This window comes from Bufo gargarizans, chromosome 4 (assembly GCF_014858855.1).
Source record: "Bufo gargarizans isolate SCDJY-AF-19 chromosome 4, ASM1485885v1, whole genome shotgun sequence".
In the NCBI taxonomy this organism is placed as follows: domain Eukaryota; kingdom Metazoa; phylum Chordata; class Amphibia; order Anura; family Bufonidae; genus Bufo; species Bufo gargarizans.
The window spans coordinates 436,596,477-436,614,475 of record NC_058083.1 but is presented as its reverse complement, the minus strand read 5'-3'; the positions used below and the strand labels follow the sequence as shown (position 1 = coordinate 436,614,475).

The window sequence follows — 17,999 nt, the reverse complement described above, 5'->3', positions numbered from 1 at the left end:
CATGGTGAGTAGACGGAGCCTCTAGGTGCTGAAAAGACGCCCCCATAGCACCTAGAGGCTCATTCGTTTTTTAGGGTAACCGCTGCAGAGAAAGGTATTACAATAGCATGGTTAGGTACAGCAGACACTATCAGATCACTAGTGTCAGACAACTAATTAGGTCAAAATGTGGTGGTAGAAACCCTTTAAAGGCCGTACCTGTCAGTTAGTAAATCCCATAGTAACCACTTTGCTTGTAGGATAAAGCTGGAGCAGCACTAATGGAAAATAACGTGGATTACTGACAGTCATGTCCAGCAATTTCAGTCAAAGGCATTAATACATTTTATTGGTACATTTTCAAATTTACATTTGTTTCAAGACTAATCCAATCAGAATTATCAGGGATGGGTGTTCGTATGAACACTCTTTCCCAATATTTTTCCCATTTTAAGGTGCCGCTGATGACTGGATGAATGAGCAAAAGCTCATCGGGTAATTATATCTTTTATATGGCAAATTAAATCCTCGTTTGTTAGCAGCACATCGCCCTGTGTGAATAGGGACGTGCCACCTACAAATAAGGAAACTATAGAGATGAACAATCGTGGTGCAGTACGCAGCCCTGCAGGGTGAGGCGAATGGTGAGGTCACAGGGGTAGTTACTAACCGAGGGTGGTTATGGTACTCACAGTCTTTTATATACCCTGGGCAGGCGTACAGCAGTGATGGAGAGGCTGGCACAGGGGTCCTCTGGGGCACTCTCTGTATATAGGGACCAGGCCAGGTGGTAGGTGAAGTGCCCTGGATGTTGCAGGTTTTATGTGCCCGTGGCAAGATCCCTTTAAGTTCGTGATGCCAGTGCCGGTAACGGTGGCACACCGATTTATTGCAGGAATAATTGAGGAACAGAATGTTGTAGTGAACCAAAACTTCCTTTTACTGAAACGGTTCAACTATTTACAGTCTTTGGTCAGTTCCACATGTAAACAGGTTGTAACAGGCAGGCTTGATATAAAAACGGCCGGCAATGTCTTTGCAAGATACTCAGAGGGGATAACACTTACAGATCAGGCTGCACTTTTCCTCAGAATCCTGTCTGTTTTTCTCCAAGGCCCGTATGCCCTATAGCTGGCTTTATCCTTGGGTAGGGAAACCTTCCTCTGGTATATGTCTCCTTGCTGTAGAAATATCCTTCTGCCCTTCAGCTCTCTGTTTGGCTGGGAATACACTTGGCTCTGTGCTGCACCTTTAAGGGAACCTGTTTTTTTCAGGAGGCAAACCCTTCTCCTGGTGGCAAGCTAGAAGCCTGGGCTATCTAGCTGCATGTCAGAAGCTCCACTTCAGCTGCTGCCTAGCTAAAGTCCACACTGACTTCTGACTCTACACCCCCCCCTGAACAGGACCTCACTATATATACTAACTAAGGGGTTCCCTAGCTCCCTCTACTGTCTAGGACGGAACTACACCCTAACAGGCCTGATACACAGATAACAGGAAAATACACATAAAAACATTATATAAAATACAGTGACCCTGTCCCACAGAAGGAGGGGAACAACGTGGCCCAATTGACCCTTGTGTAGTGCCCACATTTACCTAGTGGGACACTACAGTGGTAACGATCATTCAGCCCCATAAAGCCCTGATCATTGCTGCATGTAAATCTAGCCAACGAGCAGCCATAAACGGGAAGGTACGTTTATAGGAATGTTTGTTTCCAATCATTGCTCGGCCTTTTGGACCATGTAAGGATCTTTAGTCTAAGTCAGGGCACAATGTTTTTTCTGGCCGGGGGCCACATTGTCAGGCTGAACCGATCCCAAGTTCCGAAAATAAAACTTAAAGGAGTATTGCCAACTGAAATGTTTATTATTCACATATATACCATAAATGTCTCGTTACATTTCCAGGACTCCCATCTAATGGAAGAATACATGAAAAATATGTGTGAGCAACCACTAGACCCAGACAGACAGGTTCCCTATCAGATGGTTGGGGACGCCCCCAAGAATGGTATCGAGGGCCACAGGTTGTGCACCCCTGGTCTAGGTAATGCCCTGTGCATTTATTTCTGACTGCCTATTCACTAGCTGGACTGCTCTGGTGCTTATTGTAAAAGGAACATTTAATGTCGGCCAAGGATCAGGACAATTATTATGGCCAAACATTTGTATGAATGCCCATTCTCAATGATTGTCCTTTGTAAGACCTTATGCATACTACCGTAAGCATTTTGCAGGAAGCTGTCCGTGTGCCATCTGCATTTTTTTGCGGATTCATTGACTTCAATGGATCCCGATTTTGCAGACAAGTATAGGACATGTTCTACCTGTTGTAAAATAGACATACAGTATGTATGCGGAAAGCACACGTAAGTCATCCGTATAAGTCCTATACATATCCGCAAAATGAAGTCCATGTGCTGTCCGCATCCATTGTTCAGTTCCGCGGCCCCACAAAAATATAGAGAATGTCCTATTGTTGTGCGGACAAAAGTAGGCATTTCTATAATGGGCCGCCCCACACAGGCAACATCCATGTTTTGCGGATCCGTAATTTGCGGCCAGCAAAACATGGCGCGGTCGTGTGAATGCGTCTTTATCATGTATTAAGTACAGTAATAAGTCCTGGAAAACTCCTTTAGGGCTCATGCACACAACCATATGTATTTTGCGGTCCGCAAACCACGGATCCACAAAAAATACGGATGACGTCCGTGTGCATTCAGTATTTTGTGAAACGGAACAGCTGGCCCCTAATAGAACAGTCCTATCCTTGTCCGTTATGTGGACAATAATAGGACAAAGTTCTATTTTTTTTGTGGAACGGACATACAGAAGTGGAATGCATACGGAGTAACTTCCGTTTTTTTTGTAAACCAATTGAAATGAATGGTTCCGCACAAAAAAAATAGCAGAACGGACATGGAAAGAAAATACGTTCGTGTGCATGAAACCTTACGTGCAGTACTACATGAATGTGAAGCTGCAAACCAACCCTGGAATACACTGAGATGACGCTCCACTATGTGAAGTCCTCGCATTGTATTCCAGCATTGGTTTGCAGGTGCACAGCGGGTGATTAGGGAGCAGTACTATTCATAGCAGTACTGCCCATCTCACACATAAGGGTACTTTCACACTAGCGTTCTTCTTTTCCGGCGCTGAGTTCCGTCTTAGGGGCTTAGGCCTCTTTCACACTTGCGTTGTCCGGATCCGGCGTGTACTCCACTTGCTGGAGGTACACGCCGGATCCGGAAAAACGCAAGTGTACTGAAAGCATTTGAAGACGGAGCCGTCTTCAAAATGCTTTCAGTGTTACTATGGCAGCCAGGACGCTATTAAAGTCCTGGTTGCCATAGTAGGAGCGGGGAGCGGTATACTTACAGTCCGCGCGGCTCCCGGGGCGCTCCAGAATGACGTCAGAGCGCCCCATGCGCATGGATGACGTGCCATGCGATCACGTCATCCATGCGCCTGGGGTGCCCTGACGTCACTCTGGAGCGCCCCGGGAGCCGCACGGATGGTAAGTATGCTGCTCCCCCGCTCCCCGCTACACTTTACCATGGCTGCCAGGACTTTAGCGTCCCGGCAGCCATGGTAACCATTGAGAAAAAGCTAAACGTCGGATCCGGCAATGCGCCGAAACGACGTTTAGCTTAAGGCCGGATCCGGATCAATGCCTTTCAATGGGCATTAATTCCGGATCCGGCCTTGCGGCAAGTGTTCAGGATTTTTGGCCGGAGCAAAAAGCGCAGCATGCTGCGGTATTTTCTCCGGCCAAAAAACGTTCCGTTCCGGAACTGAAGACATCCTGATGCATCCTGAACGGATTTCACTCCATTCAGAATGCATTAGGATAATCCTGATCAGGATTCTTCCGGCATAGAGCCCCGACGACGGAACTCTATGCCGGAAGACTATAACGCAGGTGTGAAAGAGCCCTTAAATCCGGAAAAGAACTGATCAGTTTTATCCTAATGCATTCTGAATAGAGAGTAATCCGTTCAGGATGCATCAGGATGTCTTCAGTTCAGTCTTTTTGACTGATCAGGCTTTTCAGAAAACCGTAGCATGCAGTATTTTTACCTCCGGCCAAAAATCCTGAACACTTTGACTGAACGCCGGATCCGGTCTTTTTCCCATTGACTTGCATTAACACCGGATCCGGCGCCGTGTGTTCAGTCAAACCGGATCCGTCTTTTGCATGTTAAAGGGAACCTGTCGCCTGGATTTTGTGTATAGAGCTGAGGACATGGGTTGCTAGATAGCCACTAGCACATCTGCAATACCCAGTCCCCATAGCTCTGTGTGCTTTTATTGTGTAAAAAACCAGATTTGAAACATATGCAAATTAACCTGAGATGAGTCCTGTCCCTGACTCATCTCGCATACAGGACTCATCTCAGGTTAATTTGCATATGTATCAAATCGTTGTTTTTTTACACACTAAAAGCACAGAGAGCTATGGGGACTGGGTATTGCGGATGTGCTAGCGACCATCTAGCAACCCATGTCCTCAGCTCTATATACAAAATCCAGATGACAGGTTCCCTTTAAACCCGAAAAATTTGAAAAAAAAAGTTAGGTCCCTTTCACACGAGCGAGTTTTCCGTGCGGGTGCAATGCGTGACATGAGTCTGTGTACATGAGCGTTGTTTTTCACGCATCAGTTATGCGTTGCATGAAAATCGCAGCATGTTCTATATTCTGCGTTTTTCACGCAGGCCTGGCCCCATAGAAGTGAATGGGGCTGCGTGAAAAATGCATTGCATCCGCAAGCAAGTGCGGGTGCGATGCGTTTTTCACTGATGGTTGCTAAGAGATGTTGTTTGTAAACATTCAGTTTTTTATCACGCGCAAAACGCATCAAAACGCATTGCACCCGCGCGGAAAAAACTGAACAACTAAACGCAATCGCAGACAAAACTGACAAAACTTGCTTGCAAAATAGTGCAAGTTTCACTGAACGCACCCAGAACGCATCCGGACCTAATCCGTCACGCTCGTGTGAAAGGGGCCTTAAAGTCAATAAATGGCGGATCCGTTTTTTCCAATGCATTTTTTCATTGTGATCAAAATCCTGATCAGGATTCAAATGTAATCCGTTTTCACACGTTTTTCCGGATCCGGCGGGCAGTTTCGGTGTCGGAATTGAACGCCGGATTTAAACAACGCTAGTGTGAAAGTAGCCTTAGGATATGTCAGATAGGTGCAGGTCCCACCTCTGGGAAAGTGCGCTTGGCTATTTCCAGAACTCCCTTAGAAATGAATGGAGAGTGCACCGCGCAAGCGCAGCCACATCCCCATTCACCTGTATGGGAGCCCCAGAAATAGCCAAGCCAGCGCTCTGCTATTTTCAGCACTCCCATAGAAGTGAATGGAGGTTGGCCGCGCTTGTGCGGTGCGCCCTTGTTCACTTTGGGGGCCACATTCTAGAGACAGACTTGCACCTATCTGACATTGGTGGCACATCCTAGCGATATGCCACCAATGTGTGACAGGGGCCAACCCCTTTAAGGTCCATTGAGTAACTTTCCATACACAAAGCAACTATTTGCTCCAAAAAAACAAGCTTTTTCTTTTACGGACAGCCTGCAATGTGATCATGACAGTTATCAGATATTAGCGCTAAGAGAGGAAACCCTTTATAGAAAGTCACATCACATCTGGCCGATTAGATAATGGGCTTGGTCCCAAACATCCATTGGTTTCCAAGCCCAGACATCCTTCCTCTATACTGAAAGGAAATGAATGCAAAGACCGTTTGACAAGACCTGAAGTTTACTCTCTCTGCCGGGATTGCTGCGCTCCATGACAAGCTGAGAGCAATGGAAAATGAAGAAAAATGAGGACAGATCAGAAAAAAAAAACAGCCCGCCAGGAAACGCCACCTTCTGTGCTCAGCATCAGGCAGAATAATAGGATGTGACCTGATAAATTGACTTCCCTAATGAGCTTACACGTTACACTTGACCTTTTCCATGCAGAGGCTTTTAATGTAATAGTGCCAAATAACGGTATACCGTAAACATCAATACTGTCAGTTATAATGCAGCAAAAAAACATGTATGGCTATATAGTATAAATGTCCAGTATGGTTTAAATGGGTTTTCTGCTTTTTATTTTGTTCACATTGTTTGTTTATATAATAGGAAATTATACAATTTTCAAATATAAATGTATTTGTAGTTTTGCTTAAAGGGGTTCTCCGGGCTTATAATATTGATGACCTATCCTAAGGATATCAGATTGGTGGGGTCCAACTCCTGGCACCCGTCTTGCCCATTGCTGCTCTGCCTGCTCGCTGCAATCTGATATTGATGACCTGTCCTATATTAAAAGCCCGGAGAACCCCTTTACATACCTTTCTTATATCAGGTTGTTGACCCTGCACAGTTGGGTCCCGCTGCCGCATGCAGCACTCATTTACTGAGAAAACACACTGTGATCTGCAATGGAGTCTCCAAAACAGATGTGAACAGTGCCTTCCACATATAATCGGAGGGACTCTCTATGTAAGACGTGGCTGTAATACTGTGTGTGCCGGGCTCTTGTGTGGCACTGCGCAGTACCATCCCTATACTGTATAACACTATCAAAGGCGGCCAATCAGCGCCCTCCGTCTCCGCGCTCCAGCCCCCGACCAGCGCAGCCAGCTCCTCTGGAAGTCTAGTAGGATGATTGGAAGCCGTGGGCCAGCTAGCTTTCCATATTCTACCGACTCTTCCAACCACCAGGCACGTTACACGTGTGCGGCTGTCCTCTGTGTGCGCAACATGCATGCTGCAGAGCTGTGTATGCATGCTGCACCGTGTGTGTAGTGTACAGTGCAACGCTATACATGTACAGTACACTCCAGTGCTGAGTGTGTAGAAGGGAGCTAACCTGTGTGTGTAATGTGTACAGTGCAGTGCTATGTGTGATCTGCATGGTAGAGATGAGTGCGTAGCAGGTGCAGAGCTGTGTTTGTAAAGTATTCAGTGCAGTGCTGTGTGTATGATGTGCACGGTAGAGATGAGTGTGTAGCCGGTGCAGGTCTGTGTGTGTACCATGCAGTGCTGTGTGCGTGATGCATACCGCCCAACTTTTTGGACGATTAAAGAGGGACATTTATGGTTCATTGTGTGAAAGATTCATTTTCTTATACATAGATCTATACATTGCGCTCGGTGATGTCACAGTGCAGGGATATTGCGTTCGGTGATGTCACAGTGCAGGGATATTGCGCTTGGTGATGTCACAGGCAGGGCTAATGCGCTCAGTGATGTCACAGTGCAGGGCTAATGCGCTCAGTGATGTCACTGTGCAGGGCTAATGCGCTCGGTGATGTCACAGTGCAGAGCTAATGCGCTCGGTGATGTCACAGTGCAGGGATAATGCGCTCAGTGATGTCACAGTGCAGGGATAATGCGCTCGGCGATGTCACTGTGCAGGGCTAATGCGCTCAGTGATGTCACAGTGCAGGGCTAATGCGCTCGGTGATGTCACTGTGCAGGGCTAATGCGCTCAGTGATGTCACAGTGCAGGGCTAATGCGCTCGGTGATGTCACAGTGCAGGGCTAAGCGCTCAGTGATGTCACAGTGCAGGGCTAATGCGCTGAGTGATGTAACTGTGCAGGGCTAATGCGCTCGGTGATGTCACGGTGCAGGGATAATGCGTGTGGTGATGTCACAGTGCAGGGATAATGCGTGTGGTGATGTCACAGTGCAGGGCTAATGCGCTCGGTGATGTCACGGTGCAGGGATAATGCGTGTGGTGATGTCACTGTGCAGGGATAATGCTTGTGGTGATGTCACAGTGCAGGGATAATGCACTCAGTGATGTCACTGTGCAGGGATAATGCGCTCAGTGATGTCACAGTGCAGGGATATTGCGCTCGGAGATGTCACAGTGCAGGGATATTGCGCTCAGTGATGTCACAGTGCAGGGATATTGCGCTCAGTGATGTCACTGTGCAGGGCTAATGCGCTTGGCGATGTCACAGGCAGGGCTAATGCGCTCGGTGATGTCACAGTGCAGGGCTAATGCGCTGTGGTGATGTCACAGTGCAGGGACTAATGCGCTTGGCGATGTCACAGGCAGGGCTAATGCGCTCGGTGATGTCACTGTGCAGGGCTAATGCGCTCGGTGATGTCACTGTGCAGGGCTAATGCGCTTGGCAATGTCACAGGCACGGCTAATACGCTCGGTGATGTCACTGTGCAGGGCTAATGCGCTCGGTGATGTCACTGTGCAGGGCTAATGCACTCGGTGATGTCACTGTGCAGGGCTAATGCGCTCGGTGATGTCACAGGCAGGGCTAATGCGCTCGGTGATGTCACAGGCAGGGCTAATGCGCTCGGTGATGTCACTGTGCAGGGCTAATGCGTGTGGTGATGTTACAGTGCAGGGATAATGCGCTCGGTGATGTCACTGTGCAGGGATAATGCGTGTGGTGATGTTACAGTGCAGGGCTAATGCGTGTGGTGATGTTACAGTGCAGGGCTAATGCGTGTGGTGATGTTACAGTGCAGGGATAATGCGTGTGGTGATGTTACAGTGCAGGGATAATGCGTGTGGTGATGTTACAGTGCAGGGCTAATGCGTGTGGTGATGTTACAGTGCAGGGCTAATGCGTGTGGTGATGTTACAGTGCAGGGATAATGCGTGTGGTGATGTTACAGTGCAGGGCTAATGCGTGTGGTGATGTTACAGTGCAGGGATAATGCGCTCGGTGATGTCACAGGCAGGGCTAATGCGTGTGGTGATGTTACAGTGCAGGGATAATGCGCTCGGTGATGTCACTGTGCAGGGATAATGCGTGTGGTGATGTTACAGTGCAGGGCTAATGCGTGTGGTGATGTTACAGTGCAGGGCTAATGCGTGTGGTGATGTTACAGTGCAGGGATAATGCGCTCGGTGATGTTACAGTGCAGGGATAATGCGCTCGGTGATGTCACTGTGCAGGGCTAATGCGTGTGGTGATGTTACAGTGCAGGGATAATGCGCTCGGTGATGTCACAGGCAGGGCTAATGCGTGTGGTGATGTTACAGTGCAGGGCTAATGTGCTCGGTGATGTCACTGTGCAGGGCTAATGCGTGTGGTGATGTTACAGTGCAGGGCTAATGCGTGTGGGGATGTCACAGGCAGGGCTAATGCGCTCGGTGATGTCACAGTGCAGGGCTAATGCGCTTGGTGATGTCACTGTGCAGGGCTAATGCGTGTGGTGATGTTACAGTGCAGGGCTAATGCGTGTGGTGATGTCACAGGCAGGGCTAATGCACTCTGTGATGTCACAGTGCAGGGCTAATGCGCTTGGTGATGTCACTGTGCAGGGCTAATGCGCTCGGTGATGTCACTGTGCAGGGCTAATGCGCTTGGCGATGTCACAGCAATAACACATAACATGTATGACATCACAGCATAGGAAATAAAGCATAATGATGTCATGCAGAGGTGTAATGACATCACAGGACATGGATAATGGAAAAGGTCTCCCAACTTTTGGACGATTAAAGAGGGACACTTATGGTTCATTGTGTGAAAGATCCATTTTCCTATACATAGATCTATACATTTTAATGGTTTTCACTTATGAAATGATGCAAAAATTATCTGAAAAGAGAAATTTCCAAAATCTCAACTGCATCAAATAATGCAAAAATATACGAAATTGGCTGAAATATACAGCTAGGAAGCAGATAAACACTCTCGGGGACATTACTGTGAATGTAATAATGCAGATCTATAGCTCTGCTCAAAAGAGGAACAGAGGGACTTGGTTCAAAAAGAGGGACTGTCCCTCCAGGACATATGGGAGGCCTGGTGATGTGCACAGCAGAGCTGAGTGTGTAGCCGGTGCAGGCTGTGCAGAGCAGGCAACACTCTCCCAGACAAACCCCCCCAAGCAACCGTTCTTTCAACAGCACAACCCCTGACTCCTCCCACACACGTGACTGGTCACATGGCCATGACATCATCGAAGGTCCTTTATCCTACTAGGACCTGGCGTCTCCCCTCCCAGCCCGGGTCTGACGTTGGAGCTGGTCAGTTCCGTGTTTACACACCCCAGGGAGGAAGACAGGAAAGAGAGGGCAGAGAGCCGGGAAGCAGCGCAGGGAGGGCGCACAGCCACAGCAGCACAGAGGACGGACTGCTACAGCAGAACAAAACAAGCGCCTGGGACATGCAGCAGTGACCCCGGCAGCAGCCCGCACCAGAGCCCGCGTCTGATCCCCCGCTGCTGACGGCATGTTCTCCCGCAAAAGTCATGGAGACCTCAAGAAATCTACACAGAAAGTTCTGGACCCAAAGAAGGACGTCCCCACCCGGCTGAAGCACCTGCGAGCGGTGCTGGGTGAGTGGTGGCCGCTCAGACCGTGACATGGGGGGTGCAGACCACCGGAGACCGGCGTGCGCTGTCACTGGTGTGGGCTCTGCTGGCAGGTGACAGATCGGGGCATGGGGGAGGGACATGAGAAACGGTGGGACCCCTCTCCCCATGAGCAGCAAGTCCGATTCCATGTAGTAGAGGAATAATGCACACGGTGATGTCACTGAGCAGTGCTAATGTGTGCGGTGATGTCACTGAGCAGTGCTAATGTGTGCGGTGATGTCACTGAGCAGGGCTAATGTCTGCGGTGATGTCACTGAGCAGTGCTAATGTCTGCGGTGATGTCACTGTGCAGGGCTAATGTGTGCGGTGATGTCACTGAGCAGTGCTAATGCACACGGTGATGTCACTGTGCAGGGCTAATGTCTGCGGTGATGTCACTGAGCAGGGCTAATGTGTGCGGTGATGTCACTGTGCAGTGCTAATGTGTGCGGTGATGTCACTGAGCAGGGCTAATGTGTGCGGTAATGTCACTGAGCAGTGCTAATGCACACGGTGATGTCACTGAGCAGTGCTAATGTCTGCGGTGATGTCACTGTGCAGGGCTAATGTCTGCGGCGATGTCACTGAGCGGGGCTAATGTCTGCGGCGATGTCACTGAGCGGGGCTAATGTCTGCGGCGATGTCACTGAGCAGTGCTAATGCACACGGTGATGTCACTGTGCAGTGCTAATGTGTGCGGTGATGTCACTGAGCAGTGCTAATGTCTGCGGTGATGTCACTGAGCAGTGCTAATGTGTGCGGTGATGTCACTGAGCAGTGCTAATGCACACGGTGATGTCACTGTGCAGTGCTAATGTGTGCGGTGATGTCACTGAGCAGTGCTAATGCACACGGTGATGTCACTGTGCAGTGCTAATGTGTGCGGTGATGTCACTGAGCAGTGCTAATGTGTGCGGTGATGTCACTGAGCAGGGCTAATGTGTGCGGTAATGTCACTGAGCAGTGCTAATGCACACGGTGATGTCACTGAGCAGTGCTAATGTCTGCGGTGATGTCACTGTGCAGGGCTAATGTCTGCGGCGATGTCACTGAGCGGGGCTAATGTCTGCGGCGATGTCACTGAGCGGGGCTAATGTCTGCGGCGATGTCACTGAGCAGTGCTAATGCACACGGTGATGTCACTGTGCAGTGCTAATGTGTGCGGTGATGTCACTGAGCAGTGCTAATGTCTGCGGTGATGTCACTGAGCAGTGCTAATGTGTGCGGTGATGTCACTGAGCAGTGCTAATGTGTGCGGTGATGTCACTGAGCAGTGCTAATGTGTGCGGTGATGTCACTGAGCAGTGCTAATGTGTGCGGTGATGTCACTGTGCAGTGCTAATGTGTGCGGTGATGTCACTGTGCAGTGCTAATGTGTGCGGTGATGTCACTGTGCAGTGCTAATGTGTGCGGTGATGTCACTGTGCAGTGCTAATGTGTGCGGTGATGTCACTGTGCAGTGCTAATGTGTGCGGTGATGTCACTGTGCAGTGCTAATGTGTGCGGTGATGTCACTGTGCAGTGCTAATGTGTGCGGTGATGTCACTGTGCAGTGCTAATGTGTGCGGTGATGTCACTGTGCAGTGCTAATGTGTGCGGTGATGTCACTGAGCAGGGCTAATGTGTGCGGTGATGTCACTGTGCAGGGCTAATGTGTGCGGTGATGTCACTGTGCAGGGCTAATGTGTGCGGTGATGTCACTGTGCAGGGCTAATGTGTGCGGTGATGTCACTGTGCAGGGCTAATGTGTGCGGTGATGTCACTGTGCAGGGCTAATGTGTGCGGTGATGTCACTGAGCAGGGCTAATGTGTGCGGTGATGTCACTGTGCAGGGCTAATGCACGCGGTGATGTCACTGTGCAGGGCTAATGTCTGCGGCGATGTCACTGAGCGGGGCTAATGTCTGCGGTGATGTCACTGTGCAGGGCTAATGTCTGCGGCGATGTCACTGTGCGGGGCTAATGTCTGCGGCGATGTCACTGTGCGGGGCTAATGTCTGCGGCGATGTCACTGTGCGGGGCTAATGTCTGCGGCGATGTCACTGTGCGGGGCTAATGTCTGCGGCGATGTCACTGAGCGGGGCTAATGTCTGCGGCGATGTCACTGTGCAGGGCTAATGCACACGGTGATGTCACTGTGCAGGGCTAATGTCTGCGGCGATGTCACTGTGCGGGGCTAATGTCTGCGGCGATGTCACTGTAGCGGGGCTAATGTCTGCGGCGATGTCACTGAGCGGGGCTAATGTCTGCGGCGATGTCACTGAGCGGGGCTAATGTCTGCGGCGATGTCACTGAGCGGGGCTAATGTCTGCGGCGATGTCACTGAGCGGGGCTAATGTCTGCGGCGATGTCACTGGAATAACTCATAACATGTATGACATCACAGCATAGGAAACAAAGGTGTAATGACATGGATAATGGAAAAGGTAATGCTGAGGAGGGGTGGTACACACAGAAGTATTGGGGTCCATGGGCTGTGATCAGTTTCTACCCATTTTCTCATTCTCCTTGGTGTCTGAGCAGATGTTTCTTCAGTGTCTGCCAGTTACACATGTGATATTATATCCTGTACATATTGAGCGTGCTATGAGTTGTGTGCTGGCACTCAGGGGCTCATTTCTCCAGATTGGTGTTTTCCACCCCTGCTTGCGTTAGTTGCACCCCAGTAATTGAGGTACGTGCCTCATTGTGTCACAGGTGTGTGAGCCACAGTGGAGATCTGCACCAGTGTGGGGTCCGGCCGTAGGTCTGCGTGGGGTCCGGCCGTAGGTCTGCGTGGGGGCCAGCCGTAGGTCTGCGTGGGGTCCGGCCGTAGGTCTGTGTCGGTTTTCTTGCACTGATCATAGTACGTGCAACGGACTTACTGTGAAAAATTGTGCTCCACAGTTTGCGCCTTTTTGGCTTGTTTCTGGCGCAGAGGGGATGATGCATTTCCCCCTTTGTATTTTAGGTTCTGTTCACACTAGTGTCATAACAGAGCCCTGACAGGTATTCTGTCCAAACTCCCTGTCAGTAAAACCTGAGCGATCTCGGTATTATTGAGATGCTGGTATATTTGACAATATTAATATCTCTGTAGACTTCACCGTCAAAACCGCACTCATTTATCTGTTGATTTCCATCAGAATGAAAGGTGCATGATTATCGGGGGCATCTCCCTGTGTAGTCGGGGGCGTGCTGCCGATAATCAGCCGCAATTAAGGGGGAAGAACCATTGTGGCAGTGGTCATTCCTCCCTCCGTTCACGTTTATTATCGGCCTGTGTAACAGACCAATGCAGACGAGCGGCAATCTATGCGTTTTTCATTGATCGGCGCTCTTCCTGCCCAAACACTGGGTATTCTAATAACGCCGTAAGTATGTGAGATATGAAAATGGCACAATCACAATTTCTTATGTTCTCGCTGCTCCAGTCTTTACCGTGGAGGAAACGGAACATTCCTGCGGCTGAGCAGACCCAGCGATCAGTTCTCCAACCATCAAACATGGATGGTGCACCCTATGGGTATGCTGTATGGGGGTCAGTGACCATTTCACCACCGGGCACGCTCCCAATGTCATACTCGCATGTCAGAGATCTATCTTGGACTCCTTGAAACCTCAGAATCGTGCTACATTCACACGAACATATTTTGTTTCCGTGTCTGTTCAGTATTTTTTTGCGGATAGGATGCAGACCCGTTCATTTCAATGGGTCCTCAAAAAATGTAGACAGCACACAGTGTGCTATCCGCATCTGTATGTCCGTTCCGTAACTCCGCAAATAAAATAGAGTATGTCTTATTCTTGTCCATTTTGCGGACAAGGATAGGCATTGTTACAATGGATCCGCAAAAAAACGGATGCCATACGGAACGTCATCTATTATTATTATTATTATTATTTATTTATTTATTTTGCACCGCAAAACACATACGATCCTGTGAATGTAGCCTCGTTGTCAGAAAAGACGGCAGTGTTTCCTCCATGTTGCAACTTCGCAGTGTGAGTAACCCAGCAAACAGCTCCTCATACCTCAGCTTCCTGGAGTGCTGTGAGCGTGATGTGGGATAGATAGAGACTGCACTCACATCTGTGAAGGGTCCATGTTTTTTTTTTACCTCCGTGTGTCATCAGTATTCCTCATACACTGGATCCTTTTGATAGGGGGTAACTTTACATAACTGAAACTTAAAGTGTAACTGTCATAATTTTTTTTATTTTTCTACTGTGTAGGAGCAGTGATACTGACCATTTTTGTAATATACTTTAATTACTGAAATCGTACATTTCTATTAGAAAAATAGCTCTGAAGTGGCCCATTTTGAGCCTTTTACTTTAATTCATCCGCCTCTTGGCATGTGCTGCCGCCGGAACTCCGCCCCCGCCCTCATTATAGTCAATGGGGCCTGAGTGGTAGTCCGGGGGCACGCGTGCACTAGCAGCAGCACGGATCCGACAGGCTGTTCACCCGCCGGAATAGCCTGCCGGAGTCCCTTGTCACTAGTGTGAAACTAGCCTTAGCAACGCTCCTCTGTCTTCTGTTTACATAACTGTGGAGACTTGCTAACACTGACTGTGTTCTGTAAACAGAAGACAGAGGAGCGTTGCTAAGGCTCAAAATGGGCCACTTTAGAGCAAATTTTCTAATAGAAATCTATGATTTCAGTAATTAAAGTATATTACAAAAATGGTCAGTATCACTGCCCCTACACGTTACAAAAATATATTTTTTTTATGATAGTTAGATTTTAACTATGGAACTTAAAGGGATATCGCAGTTGTGATAAGTTCTCTCCTATTCACAGGATAGGGGATAACTATTAGATCGGTGGGGGTCCCACTGCTGGATCTCATGTTAGGTTTTTGGGCATCCATTATGTCATGGCCAGCTTTGAAGGACTATGAGGAGCTTGGCTACGTTCTAATTTCTTTCTTTCTCTAAGTCATCTTGACTTATTTTGAGCAAATGGCAGGTTATCCAAGGTCAATCAATAAGTCTTGAAATGATTCCCCAGCTCTCCAGATGGCCGGTTACAGAAGACATCATGTTCTCAGTAATGCACCGGTCCATTGTCTGTGCTCATCAATAAGTCATGAGAAATGTCTGTTCAGATGAAAACTCTCTCCTGCACCTCTCAGGGCTTGGTGGTTACCACGGAAGGTTTAGTAGGAAAGTTCTGGTGTTTGGCGTCCGACAGGGGGGACAACATGTGGGTACCACTGGCTCCCTGACATCGAGAAGTATTCTGCAGCTCACAATCCGGTGTTGGGTACCAGTCACCAGCTTCTCCGGTCTAGAAGCCGGGCCTGATGTTCCGTGGAATGGTAGGCGACACTGGTGGAGAGCGGACATCTAGTGTCACTACTGCCTGTATTACTAAGCAGCCCCCTACCATGTAGTAACCTCATGTTGCTTGCACAGAATGTAAGCAGCCGTGTCACAACCTGCTTACTTGGGTTGTCCAAACTGGATTACCTTGGATGTGATCAATGTGAAACCGCTGCCATTCACAAGACCGGTTCAGATGAAATACCTTCCTCTCTGGGCACTGGTTAAAGGGTCTCTGTTTACTTGGGCATTGGTAAGGTATTACTTGTTCTGTTATCGTATTTTGTACCATAGTCAGTGGTTTCATGAACCCCTTTTAGGCCCTAAAGAGTATTATTTAGATTATTTTTTTTTGGCTTGTATTCATTTATGTTTTTTAGCAAGGGCTTCCTCACGCCCCCCGAGTCACAGGTTTTACTTGTGTATTTTTCATTTTTTTTTCTTCCTATAGAGAAGTCTATGGGAAAGAACCTGAAAAAGTTGCACATCTGGAGCATGCTGTGATAAAAATAAAAAATGCCAACGGGTACCCCCTGGTGGGAGTATGAACACTGGGGCCCCTGATAATCGCAAACACGGGGCCCATGCTCCATGTTTGACTTAAGAGGCGGTCACTCTTGTGGGTTGCTGCACCATTTAGTTCTATCGGGCTGCCGGTGTAGGCCAAGTGCTTGTTCTCAGCCATGTCCACCACAACCATAGAGTTGAACTGAACGGCAGACATGCGTGCTTCCATTCCAATAGAGTTGTCATTCTCTGAAGAAGAGACCAATACGGCCCTGAAACGCGTTGCCCAGATAAAGAACTATCCCGTATTACATGAAGCCTGTACAGTACATCAAAATAGCGCCTTCTCAGGAGTTCCTCACTTTCTGTTTCTCCATTCCGACAGGGAGCAGGACCCTCTGTTCTAGTGACCAGCTGTGCCCCAACGGTCCGACCCCCGCTTACCTGACACTTATCCCCTGTCTTGTGGATGAGTCATAAGATGTCTTATTGGTACAACCCCTTTTCTACTGCAGATATTTAGTATTTAATTTTGTATACCCTTTCTATCACCTCTACGTTAATTTATAATGTGTTTTATGTGGTTTTAGGTCGTGACAGCCACGTGAGACATTGTGAATTCAGGCGGTTATTTTTGGTCATGATATATTGGTGTTGTTTTGTGTGCCTGTATATGTTTGATAGTCCTATAGCTTTTTTTTTGGGTGGATTGAGATTTCTAGTGTTTGAGTGTCGCCCATCTGAGTGTATAAAACTGCCATCGGAGCCGTCCTCACCCAGCCATTGTCACAGTAATCTGCGATCTGAAGGCTGTTGTCTTCCAGTCCTCTCTGGCTGGAGATTGCACCGTCATTCTTCATTATTGCAGCGAGATGCTGAGGTGTAAGGGGAGAGGAACGTGAGGCAGAATCGGGCAGGAGCAGCCATGGGCTTGACATTCACAAAGGGAAGCTTTCTTGTAAATCCTATACTTATAATTATTGAAATTAGTAGAAATTATTACGATTTGCTGTTATAGCAACCCCCCCTTAAAGGGATAGTTTCACGACACAATTTGTTTATAAACAGAATCTGGCGCTGGGATCAGTTGATCGATATGGTCCACCGTCTCTAACCCCTGGGGAGCAGCAGTGGGACTCTTCTATGGTGTCCATATGTCCCTAACGTCTGAGGGCTTCCAGGTCCATGTGGCCGCCCCGCAGATAGGACATGTTCCATCTTTGGCTGCAATATGTGGATTGCGTACCCGTGGGTCCACTCTCCATCGAAGTCAGTGGGTCCACTCTGCGATGTGGGATGCACACAGCCAGTGTCCGTGTTTTACAGATCCGCGGTTTGAGGTATGCAAAACGGACACGGCCGTGTGAATGCGCCCAACAGAGCAAGTAGACAAGGCTGTCCCGAGACGACCTCTTTTAGCATTGCAGAAATACCGCCGCTTTTGCCACAGATTTCATGCTCTACATTGCAAAGTGTGAAATCTGCCCTAAGGGCTGTGAATTCGTTGGCTATTTTCCACAGAGTGCGGGTGAAATGCTTTAAAATCTCAACCTCTTTGCTTCTACTGTAAAATGCTGTGGATTTCCAGCATAGAAATGCATTGCCGTGTTTGGACGTACCCTTAATTTCCTTCCCACCTTTAATCCTGGTCTCTCTTCACAAAAAAAACTGTGTGCAGTCTATAACTAGACTAGTACCGTGTGCAGTGATAGCCATGTATCATGGTGTTCCACACTATGGACAGTTTGTGGCCAAAAACCTCAAATTTAGAGGGGGGGGGGGGATAGCTCCGAGTTGCGTTACCGGATCATTTCTGCTGCCTAAAGGGAAGACTGTTTTTCT

The 17,999-nt window shown here is 48.5% G+C and overlaps 1 protein-coding gene across 1 annotated transcript in view; it reads left to right on the top strand.

Moving 5' to 3' along the window:
• The first annotated feature begins 9,985 nt into the window (after window positions 1-9,985).
• RALGAPA2 (Ral GTPase activating protein catalytic subunit alpha 2) overlaps window positions 9,986-17,999 on the top strand; it is a 329,414-nt gene continuing 321,400 nt past the window's right edge. The window contains 1 exon segment of the mRNA XM_044292004.1: window positions 9,986-10,322. Within this exon segment, the coding sequence (XP_044147939.1) occupies window positions 10,217-10,322 (106 nt within the window). The 5' untranslated portion in view covers window positions 9,986-10,216.